General features: G+C 44.4%; 2 protein-coding genes across 3 annotated transcripts in view; one reads left to right on the plus strand and one right to left on the minus strand.

The window, feature by feature from the left end:
• Positions 1 to 12505, minus strand: part of OSBPL2 (oxysterol binding protein like 2) — a 338773-nt gene that overhangs the window by 134324 nt on the left and 191944 nt on the right. The window contains exon 2 of one of the 2 annotated variants that reach the window (XM_063959310.1): positions 11650 to 11761. The exons of the other annotated variant lie outside the window; for it this stretch is intronic. The gene's annotated coding sequence lies outside the window, so the exon portion shown is untranslated. The remainder of the gene's footprint in view (positions 1 to 11649; positions 11762 to 12505) is intronic. 2 annotated transcript variants of the gene reach the window in all.
• On the plus strand, positions 4664 to 6148 carry LOC135057248 (E3 ubiquitin-protein ligase Arkadia-like). Its single transcript, XM_063963140.1, has one exon. It carries the CDS (start codon positions 4664 to 4666, stop codon positions 6146 to 6148), a length of 1485 nt encoding a protein of 494 aa, XP_063819210.1.

Raw genomic sequence — 12505 nt, forward strand, 5'->3', positions numbered from 1 at the left:
TTCCCTTCCTTCGACGGGATATCATTTCGGCCATTACCTTGGTAAAGACCCGGGGTGCCGTGGACCATCCCTACGGCAGCGTCTGAACTGATAGTGACAGTTCTGTACCATAACCTGAGGTACCCTTGGTGAGAAGGGTAAATTTTGACATGAAGGTAAGCATCCTTGATGTCCCGAGACATCATGTAGTCCCCTTCTTCCAGGTTCGCAATCACTGCTCTGAGTGACTCAATCTTGAATTTGAACCTCTGTATGTAAGTGTTCAAAGATTTTAGATTTAGAATCGGTCTCACCGAGCCGTCTGGCTTCGGTACCACAATAGTGTGGAATAATACCCCGTTCCCTGTTGTAGGAGGGGTACCTTGATTATCACCTGCTGGGAATACAGCTTGTGAATGGCTTCCAAAACTGCCTCCCTGTCAGAGGGAGACGTCGGTAAAGCCGACTTTTGGAAACGGCGAGGGGGAGACGTCTCGAATTCCAATATGTACCCTTGAGATATTACCTGAAGGATCCAGGGGTCTACTTGCGAGTGAGCCCACTGCGCACTGAAATTCATTGAGAACGGGCCCCCACCGTGCCTGAGCTTGTAAGGCCCTAGCGTCATACTGAGGGCTTGGCAGAGGCGGGAAAGGGTTTCTGTTCCTGGGAACTGGCTAATCTCTTCAGCCTTTTTCCTCTCCCTCTGTCACGAGCAGAAAAGAGGAACCTTTTGTCCGCTTGCCAACAAAGGACTGCGCCTGATAATACGGCGTCTTATTTTGAGAGGCGACCTGGGGTACAAACGTGGATTTCCCAGTTGTTGCCGTGGCCACCAGGTCTAAAAGACCGACCCCAAATGTCCCTTTTTAAAGGCAATACTTCCAAATGCCGTTTGGAATCCGCATCACCTGACCATTTTACTGGTAGAATTGGACAACGCACTTATACTTGATGCCAGTCGGCAAATATTCCGCTGTGCATCATGCATATATAGAAATGCATCTTTTAAATGCTCTATAGGCAATAATATACTATCCTTATCTAGGATATCAATATTTCCAGTCAGGGAATCCGACCATGCCAACCCAGCACTGCACCTCCAGGCTGAGGCGATTGCTGGTCGCAGTATAACACCAGTATGTGTGTGAATACATTTTTGGATACCCTCCTGCTTTCTATCAGCAGGATCCTTAAGGGCGGCCATCTCATGAGAGGGTAGAGCCCTTGTTCTTACAAGCGTGTGAGCGCCTTATCCCCCCTAGGGGGTGTTTCCCAACGCACCCTAACCTCTGGCGGGAAAGGGTATACACCAATACTTTTTAAGAAATTATCAATTGTTATCGGGGGGAAACCCACGCATCATCACACACCTCATTTTATTTCTCAGATTCAGGAAAACTACAGGTAGTTTTTCCCTCACCGAACATAATACCCCTTTTTGGTGGTACTCGTATTATCAGAAATGTATAAAACATTTTCCATTGTCTCAATCATGTAACGTGTGGCCCTACTGGAAATCACGGTTGTCTCTTCACCGTCGACACAGGAGTCAGTATCCGTGTCGGCGTCTGTATCTGCCATCTGAGGTAACGGGCGCTTTAGAGCCCCTGACGGCCTATGAGACGTCTGGACAGGCACAAGCTGAGTAGCCGGCTGTCTCATGTCAACCACTGTTTTTTTATACAGAGCGGACACTGTCACGTAATTTTCAACAGTACATCCACTCAGGTGTCGACCCCCTAGGTGGTGACATCACTGTTACAGACACTCTGCTCCGTCTCCACATCATTTTTCTCCTCATACATGTCGACACAAACGTACCGACACACAGCACACACACAGGGAATGCTCTGATAGAGGACAGGACCCCACTAGCCCTTTGGGGAGACAGAGGGAGAGTATGCCAGCACACACCAGAGCGCTATATATATATATATATACAGGGATAACCTTATATAAGTGTTTTTCCCCTTATAGCTGCTGTATGTTTTAATACTGCGCCTAATTAGTGCCCCCCTCTCTTTTTTTAACCCTTTCTGTAGTGTAGTGACTGCAGGGAAGAGCCAGGGAGCTTCCCTCCAACTGAGCTGTGAGGGAAAATGGCGCCAGTGTGCTGAGGAGATAGGCTCCGCCCCCTTTTCGGCGGCCTTATCTCCCGTTTTTCTGTATATTCTGGCAGGGGTTAAATGCATCCATATAGCCCAGGAGCTATATGTGATGTATTTTTTGCCATGTAAGGTATTTTTATCATGTTTTATTGCGTCTCAGGGCGCCCCCCCCAGCGCCCTGCACCCTCAGTGACCGGAGTATGAAGTGTGCTGAGAGCAATGGCGCACAGCTGCAGTGCTGTGCGCTACCTTATTGAAGACAGGAACGTCTTCTGCCGCCGATTTTTCCGGACCTCTTTCGCTCTTCTGGCTCTGTAAGGGGGCCGGCGGCGTGGCTCCGGGACCCATCCAGGCTGGGCCTGTGATCGTCCCTCTGGAGCTAATGTCCAGTAGCCAAGAAGCCCAATCCACTCTGCACGCAGGTGAGTTCGCTTCTTCTCCCCTTAGTCCCTCGATGCAGTGAGCCTGTTGCCAGCAGGTCTCACTGAAAATAACAAACCTAAACTAAAACTTTCACTAAGAAGCTCAGGAGAGCCCCTAGTGTGCACCCTTCTCGTCGGGCACAGAAATCTAACTGGGGCTTGGAGGAGGGTCATAGGGGGAGGAGCCAGTGCACACCAGTTAGTCCTAAAGCTTTCTTTAGATGTGCCCAGTCTCCTGCGGAGCCGCTATTCCCCATGGTCCTTACGGAGTCCCCAGCATCCACTTAGGACGTTAGAGAAAAAGTGTTAGGGTGTGCCGACCTGCAGCAGCCCACCCATACCGACACAGGGGCCACTGCACCCCACACCCACCCCATAAATAATTACATATATATATATCTGGGTTAAATTCCCAGTGTAAGGCCACATGGTAATGGCACCTACAGCATCTGAGAGCCAGCTTACCTGGGGATACCCCTGACTTCCCCTATGGCACTACTAGAATCAGCAATCCCTCCTAATGCTGACCCATTTGTGCCTCTCTATATACAATACACAAGGTGGAAAGCTGCTCAATCAGATTGTAATGTCACTCAGGTGCTAAAAGGGGAGGGGTAATTCTGTGTAGGAAAAAAAAACTGTGTTCCCTAATGCACACCGAGTGAATAATATTACTATATAATAATAGTCAGATAATACGGAGATCTTAGTTGCGTATATCTGCAGATATAGGGTTAAGCCCCCAGGCCGATCGACAAGGCTTCTCCGTCACTGGGGGTCCCTAATACTAGGTATGGGCCTGGGACGCAGGACCCCACAATGTCGGCACAGGTCGGCCACCCCAGGTCAGCACACAGGTGAAAATTAATAGGGGTTAATAAGAAGCACAGAAGTGCTATGTAAGTGGTGTGATTAAAATAATATATACAAAGTGATAGGAAAAATAATAAGTGTTAATAAAGTGTTAGGGTGTGCCGACCTGCAGCAGCCCACCCATACCGACACAGGGGCCACTGCACAAAAAGATCTACCTGCAGGCTATCGAGCCATACATGGGCCACAGCGGTGAGATTATCCATTTCTGATCAGTTTATCCATCACTAGTAATACAGCGGATCAGGCAGACTGTTTTAAAACCGACTGCTGCTGCTGTTGATATTTGCCGGCAAAATAAATGGTACAGGTTGAGTACCCCACATCCAAATATTCCGAAATACTGTATTTATTGAGTGTGAGTGAGATAGTGAAACCTTTGTTTTCTGATGGCTCAATGTAAACAAACTTTGTTTAATACACAAATTATTAAAAATATTGTATTATAAGACCTTCAGGCTGTGTGTATAAGGTGTATATGAAGCATACATGCATTCTGTGCTTAGACTTAGGTCCCATCACCATGATATCTCATTATGGTATGCAATTATTCCGAAATACGTAAAAATCCGATATCCAAAATACTTCTGGTCCCAAGCATTCTGGATAAGGGATACTCAACCTGTATCTTATTAATATATTAAATCACCAGACTCTTCGTGTTTCCATTAGCTACTCAGGCTGTTTTATTTGATGCTATTATTATATTTTGAATCTATACACTATGATCAATCGTATATTATATGTTGATACGTGTATCATTCATGATTGTAAAGTTCTTTATACCCTCAGGAGGCTTTTGTATTATTTTATTAAATAATATGTATATATAATTATTGTTGTTCATGTGTATTATTAAGCGCTACCAGGGTACTATCTATCTATCTCTCTCTCTCTATATATATATATATATATATATATATATATATATATATATATATATATATATATAAATATATATATATCCTGTAACATGGCAGTAAGGATTGGCTAGTATTTCATCTGTATCCACTTTATCTCTCTACAAGGCTCGTTAAATAGACCCCTTATTCCACAGTGCAAAAGGGGCGTGGCCAAATCCCATAAAAGTACTTTATGTAGAACAGCAGCGCCTAGTAGGCAAAGCTCCGCCTCCCTGCTGTGCATGCATAAGTGATTGTGACATCACACAACGGAACACTGTGAGTCATGAGATGCTTATAGGAGTATCCCGTGCATGATGAGCTACATTTTCACTTACACTGTTGCGGCAGTGTGACCTTCCTAGTCTATGTGAAAATGGCTACCAGTAGCCACAGTGACACAGATAAAGAAAATGATATTGGAAAGCGAAGAAAGAGGATAAGCCAACAGGTTTCCCTGGCCAAGCGTAAATATGGGTTATTCCCTGTTTCCACCAGCTCTAGTGAAAATGAGCTCAGTCAGCCAGGCTCCAGCTCTTCCTCTGAAGAAGATGATGGAAACCAGCAACATAGTATGCCAATTCCCTCATGTAGCAGTGATGACAAAAAGATCATTGCTAAGCAAAGAAAGAGGACAAGCCGACAGGCTTTCTTAAAGCCGGGGAAGAAGAGAGCGACACTGGCCAAACGGAAATATGGGTTATTCCCCATTTCCAGCAGCTCTAGCGAAAATGAACTCAGCAGCCAGTCAGCCTCCAGCTCTTCCTCTGAAGGAGAAGAGGATGGAAACCAGCAAAATGCCATGTCTCTTCCCTTAGGTAGCAGTGATGATGAAATTGTTCTAATTGAGACTTCAGCCACACTGCAAACCCATGGCAACAATGAAGAAGACAACATTAACTCCACTGACAGCGAGGCAGAAAGTATGACCGTCAGTGAAATTAACAGATCTCGTTCTACCATTGAAAACTTGCGATCTCCCTGGGGCCAAAGTTCGAATTCTGCTTCTAGTCAGGGTTCAGCCATTGTACAGCCTATCAGAGGACATGCAACTGAAGTGGTGGACCTAACTTTAGAGGAAGATGATACTGGAAGGATTACGGACACTTTAAATAATGACACTGCAGCCATGCTGCAATTACCATCACTCTCCACTGAATATTCACCCAGTGAAGCATCATCACAGAATGCCCATTCAAGTTTGTATACAACTCAAAGTCAGAATTTTCCACTGCACCACCATCATAGATCTGACTCCACCGCTCCGGTTGCACTACCTTGGGAAAGACCAAGCAGCTCTTCTGCCACCTATCATAATCTGCAATCCTTGCCTATGCATCTTGTTAATGATATGAGAAACCATCAGGTGCAGCATCCAACAGGTGCTCATGAGCACATTGCTCCACATCCGTACAGAATGCCACACACATCACATCCCAGGCAGGCGTCTGTGAATACAGCTCCATATGGAATAAGACACTTGCACTCACATTTAGCTTCATTTCATCCACCTGCAAGTTTTCACCACTTGCCGATTTGGAACATTCCCTTCATGGGGCAAATTCATCTTCAAAGCATTCTTGCACATGTGAACCCGGGAGCTTCACAGGCGATAATTGAAATGTGCACATATCCATACAAATATCAGAAGAGAATTGTGCATGGCGCACAAGAGAGAGAACACACCAATGAAGAAAAATGTTCAATATGCATTTCAACATTAGAAGAAGGCGAGAATGTCAGGCGTCTCCCCTGCATGCACCTATTTCACAGAGGGTGTGTGGACCAGTGGCTTTCTACAAACAAAAAGTGCCCCAACTGCAGATTGAACATAGAGCATCAGCTCCGTATGCATATGTAACATCTATCAAAGCAACACAATGCCCGAAAACATCCAGCTGCCGCCAAACACAGATGGCATGACGTATGGTATGTGCAAACATCAATAAACTTGTCTTTGTACAAAACGAATGCTATAGATTCTCACCTGTATATAAATCATTTAGATAATTTCCTGTATATGAAAGGTTAAATGCATTTATGAAGCGGTTTTTGTCTGGATGTAGTCAAAAGTTTGACAATAGCAATGTTGACACCACAAAGACGACCGTTATGTTGAAACTGGTTAAATGCAGATAGACAATGTGTCACCATTCTGATTAGGGTTAAGCTGCAGGAGGCTGTGTACGGAACATTAGGTTTACTCCGCGGGGGAGGGTTAAGGCTAGGTACTTGGGGGAGGGGTATGGATTAGGGTCAGGGAAGAAATACTCACTAGCGGATTGGAGGTCTAAACCAGAAATGATAGTCACCTGACCCCCAGGACCTCAAAGCAGCTGCAGCCATCAAGAGCAGGTAGGTCACCACTGGGCCACCTGGGATGATATATAGACCTTCTAACATGTCAACATTTTAATACCGTCTACATGATAAATGTGTTCATGGCCAACGTCGACATTGTCATTTTGTCTAAAATATATATTTTACATGGATTCTAGTATTGCAATTTTTTGCGGATTTGGAGCCTTTTTCAGATTTGTTAGCAAACTAAAAAAGTAAGCAATTGGGCAAAACCATGTAGCACTGCAGGTGGGGCAGATGTAACGTGCAGAGATTAAGATTTGTGTGGGTTATATTGTTTCTATGCAAGGTAAATACTGGCTGCTTTACACCCTACCCAAATCGAACTCACTCTGCACATGTTACATTCACCCCACCTGCAGAGCAACATGGTTTTGCCCAATTGCTTACCTTTTTGGTTTGCCAATAAACCGGAAAAAAAACCTTAGTCTATTGAACCCTTAAACATAAAGGCAAGGCCTGGTTACTCTAGTTGATAGAATTATGAGTGTGTGTGCTCAAATGTTTTTACATAATCCAAGGCTATATGGATTTCATTCATTACCAATAGTGGTGATGTGCTTAACTGGATTGATCATTCATTTTAATTTGCGTGTATACATTGAAAAAAAAATAGAATATATGAAAACACTGCTTTTTAAAGAAAGATGAACTACTGTATTAAAAGAAAGGCACTGATGCAAATAACATTGTTATTGATCACAATGCTTACAGGCTAACAAAAACTTAGTGACACAAACGTATGACTGGCTCAGATATGATCCCCTATAGCTCTGTGTATTAAGCAATAATTTGAGCTAGAGGTGCAGCCGCTCATGTGTGCAGTACAATCTGGTTGCTGTGCGTCGCATCTGAACAAATGGACTATTCTAATCCGGCTACAGACATGGTGGTTGTCCCAGACAGCCAGATAACAATTTACAGTAATACCCCTTTTACACCGCCAGCATATAACACGGGTTATTGCACATGAATGTGCATAACCCGTGTTGCTGGTTGGTGTAAAAGGGTGGAGTTGGAATAGTATTCCAACTCGGGAAGTTTGCGGGGTTGAACACGTGTTCAACCCGGCAAACTGTGCAGTGTAAACGGTAGCCGGGTCGATGCAACACGGCTACCTGCTTACACTCTATGTGCGGGCGGCGCATGGAGATCATGTGATCTCCAAGCGCCGCCCCCGACGTGTCACCGGCAACGTCACCAACCCGGCAATATGCCAGGTTGGTGATTCCGGTCTAAATGGGGGCTGATGCGGGTCGCAGCCGGGTAGCTCCCGTGTCAGGGTCCTGGCTGCGACCCGCCTTAAGTTGGTGTAAAATCGGTATTAGTGGGCAGTTTTAGTCCTCACTGCTATGGTGAGAGAACTACTGGATATAATGGGAAAAGGTATATGTGCTAGGAATCGGACTATATGCTTGCCATTTAAAGGCCCCATGTATCACATCTTTAGTTGACCTGGTAAAATTGTAAGCCATCTTTAGTATAAAAATGTATCATTTCTTTTATACATGAATTAAATACCAGACATAACACTTCATGGGACTGGACATTTGCATTTCTACATTCTCTACAAACTTGCCCTGCATCTATTTGGTCTAAAACAGTGGTTCTCTAACTGTGTGCCGTGGCACCCTGGGGTACCTCAGGGCACTTGCAGGGGAGCCCTGGATTGGTGGTCCAGGACCAATTCAAATTACTTATGGTCACTGTAACAAGAAAAACCAATGCTGGTGGCTGCCAATTATAAAATATGTGGACAAAAAGAAGTAAATCGTGTCCCCACACCACACAATTGAACCTAAGGATGACACACAAACACAATTTACTTAATTTAATATTTATTTCTAAATTACTCAATCAGAAACTAATGACCTAGGGGTGCATTGAAAAATATTCTGATACTCTAGGGCGCCGTGATTCAAAAAAGTTTGGGACCCTCTGGTCTAGAGCATCATTTATGGCTATATAGCATTTGAAACAAAATCCAGTAAACATTAGAAGAATTACCAAAAAGTATGTTTTCCATGCAAGTGAAAATACGTAGGTTGGAAGCTAAACTTAATTTTTGTACTGTCCTAAACAGTTACCATCCAAAGATACCTTAACCACTTAATTGGCGAGTTTAAAAAAACCCATAAACAAATAAACAGAAATAGTTAGTATTTATTCATGAGTGAATAAGGTGAAGAATATGTATTTAAACTTATCCAAAATTATTTTATTAATAAATAAACTCATATTTGTGAAAACAAAAAAACTAACTTCAAATGAGGTACAAGCTGTACACCTAAGTCCAGGCCTGGCGACAATGAATCAAAGTGCTGGGCCCCACGATTTCTGTTGCCAGCCCTGCCACAGGGAAGACGACCCTGGGGGACTTCCCTTTTTAAAAAAAAAAAATTTTTTTTAAACCCACAAAAAACTAAAAAAGCCAGATAGGAATTTGCAGAAATGCATACTGACAGAAGCACAGCGCTTCTGCGAGACATAAGATGAGGAGTCATAACTGGAGATTTTTGGCACGGCACATCAGCTCTATGTTCACAGATGAAAACATGAGGTTTTCAAAGAAAATAACACCATACCTACTGAAACACATGGAGGAGGCTTGGTTATGTTTTTGGGGCTGCTTTGCTGCGCGCCAGGCAATGGGTGCCTTGAATCTGTGCAGGGTACAATGAAATATCAAGACTATCATGGCATATCTGAAGCAAAACGTACTGCCCAGCATCAGCTGTCTCAGTCACAGGTCATTGGTCATCTAACAGCGTAATGACCCAAAACACACAACCACTTCACTGATAAATTTGATGTGCAACATATGTACATCCGTGTGTAAATGAGTCTGAAATTGCATACAAAGTGCAACGATGCAGCAGTCGCAGCTTTTTTTCACGTCAAGTTCCATTGCTTCATCTGCGACTTTGTACGTTTTTAAAACTAATTCCTGTGTGGTTAAAGTAGCAGCCCAGTGGCTCAAGTACACTTTGAGTGGTTTTCTGCTGCATCTATGAAGCAGGTAAGACACAAAATTGAAAGAAAAGAAAAAAAAAAAAAAAAAAAAAAGACTGTACACTACACGTCCCTGAGCATAGTAATCCTTAAAACATACACTGTAGACATTTATCAAATTTGTTGCACAGACAGCTCTGTGGAAAGGTTTTTTGCGCATAGAACCACACTCTATCATTGATCTAGCGCAGTTTAGAAAATTAAAGTAATCATCTGATTAGATGCTATGGGGGTATTCAATTAGTGGCGTTTTTTCAACCAGTGAAAAAAAATTGGATTTTAAATACCTACCGGTAAATCCTTTTCTCGTAGTCCATAAGGGATATTGGGGACACATTAGTACGATGGGGTATAGACGGGGTCCAAAGGAGCCAGTGCACTTTAAATTTCTTCAACTGGGTGTGCTGGCTCCTCCCCTCTATGCCCCCACCCACAGACAGTTATAGGTAAAACAGTGTCCGAAGGAGAAAGGACATACTCGAGAGGAGGAAGTGAAAAAAAATGAGTGGTGAGATTTATACACCATCACACCAACAACATAAACACGTCCAGCAACAGCTTGCAACAAACAGCAACAGCTGAACAGGTCACAACGAATAGATAACCTGCATAAAAGTCACTGCACAACACAGACATACACATACACTCAGACAAGTATAATGCAAGCCCGCCCTTACTGTATGGGTGGGGGAGAGAGAGAGAAGGCAACAGCACACACAAGCTACCAAGCCCTAGTGAGGCTGGTAGCTGTTGTATTCAGGGAAACACTGTATATGATTTAATATAATACAGGTTGAGTATCCCTTACCCAAAATGCTTGGGACCAGAGGTATTTTGGATATCGGATTTTTCCGTATTTTGGAATAATTGCATACCATAATGAGATATCATGGTGATGGGACCTAAATCTAAGCACAGACTGCATTTATGTTACATATACACCTTATACACACAGCCTGAAGGTCATTTTAGCCAATATATTTTATAACTTTGTGTATTAAACAAAGTTTGTGTACATTGAGCCATCAAAAAACAAAGGTTTCATTATTTCACTCTCACTCAAAAAAGTCTGTATTTCGGAATATTCCGTATTTCGGAATATTCCGTATTTCGGAATATTTGGATATGGGATACTCAACCTGTATATATATTCCCCCAAAGGGACACAGAATGTGTACAACAGCGGCTCTCTCCCTTAGATACACCCTGTACCAGTGATCCAGTGTGTTCCTGCGCATCTGGAGGAGCTGTGTGAGGCCGCTGCTGCTGTGCAGAGGAAGGCGCCAAAATGCCGCTGAGCCCGCTCTGAGTAAGTCCCGCCCCCTGTAATGGCGCCGGTGCCTCCGAGATTTTTATACTGGCAATGTCTCTTAAACAGTGTAAAACATACACAAAAATGCAAGGTTACACTAACCGCTGCCAGTGTACACAGGGGGCTACAGCGGGTCCCAGGAGGGTCCCGTATGTCTCCCCTGCGCGTCAGCTGCACAGTGAACCAGAGCATCCCTCTAGCGGAGTCCCCGGTTTGTACTCACCACCGAAGTCCCCTTCAGCCTAACGTTAGGGATGTGCGGCGTGCTGCGACAGCCAAGGTACAGTGCCCCGCTGAACAAAACCTCTCACGACGGTGATCCTGCAGCGGGGAAGCGGCTCTGACACCTCGCAAGGCCGGTGACCGCCCCCCCCCCCCCTCTCCATAACGTCAACGGTGCAGGTATGCTGTTGCCCAAACAGCATACCAAAAATTATAAAGATTGAAAATGAAACTGGAGAAAACTCCCTGGAGCTGCAGAGATGTGCCTCCTCTCCTGAGGGCACTTTTTTCTAAACTGCCTGTGGGAAGGGGCATAGAGGGGAGCTGAAGAAATTTAAAGTGCACAGGCTCCTTTCGAGTCTATACCTCATCGTACTAATGTGTCCCCAATATCCCTTATGGATGCTAGAGAAATTGCACATTTCGCCTGTTTTTACATTCAACCTATTCAATACCTGTGCAGTTATTTTTTTGCCACCAATCGGAAAATCCGCACCGGCGAACACCATGTGTTTTGTCGAATTTGCGGGCATTTTGGACAGTTTTTGGGTCCGTTTTCGACCATGCCTATTAGACAAAAAAAAAAAGACATGGGCGACAATAGATTAAAAAAAATAAGATTTTACTCACCGGTAAATCTATTTCTCGTAGTCCGTAGTGGATGCTGGGGACTCCGTAAGGACCATGGGGAATAGACGGGCTCCGCAGGAGACTGGGCACTCTAAGAAAGATTGAGTACTACTGGTGTGCACTGGCTCCTCCCTCTATGCCCCTCCTCCAGACCTCAGTTAAGGAAACTGTGCCCGGAAGAGCTGACATTATAAGGAAAGGATTTTGGAATCCAGGGTAAGACTCATACCAGCCACACCAATCACACCGTATAACTTGTGATAAACTTACCCAGTCAACAGTATGAACCACAACAGAGCATCAACAATGGATACCCACATAACATAACCCTTTATTAAGCAATAACTATGTACACGTATTGCAGAAAGTCCACACTTGGGACGGGCGCCCAGCACCCACTACGGACTACGAGAAATAGATTTACCGGAGAGCAAAATCTTATTTTCTCTAACGTCCTAGTGGATGCTGGGGACTCCGTAAGGACCATGGGGATTATACCAAAGCTCCCAAACGGGCGGGAGAGTGCGGATGACTCTGCAGCACCGAATGAGCAAACACAAGGTCCTCCTCAGCCAGGGTATCAAACTTGTAGAACTTAGCAAATGTGTTTGTACCCGACCAAGTAGCTGCTCGGCAAAGCTGTAATGCCGAGACTCCTCGGGCAGCCGCCCAAGAAGAGCC

Source organism: Pseudophryne corroboree, chromosome 3 (assembly GCF_028390025.1).
Source record: "Pseudophryne corroboree isolate aPseCor3 chromosome 3, aPseCor3.hap2, whole genome shotgun sequence".
Taxonomy (NCBI): Eukaryota; Metazoa; Chordata; class Amphibia; order Anura; family Myobatrachidae; genus Pseudophryne; species Pseudophryne corroboree.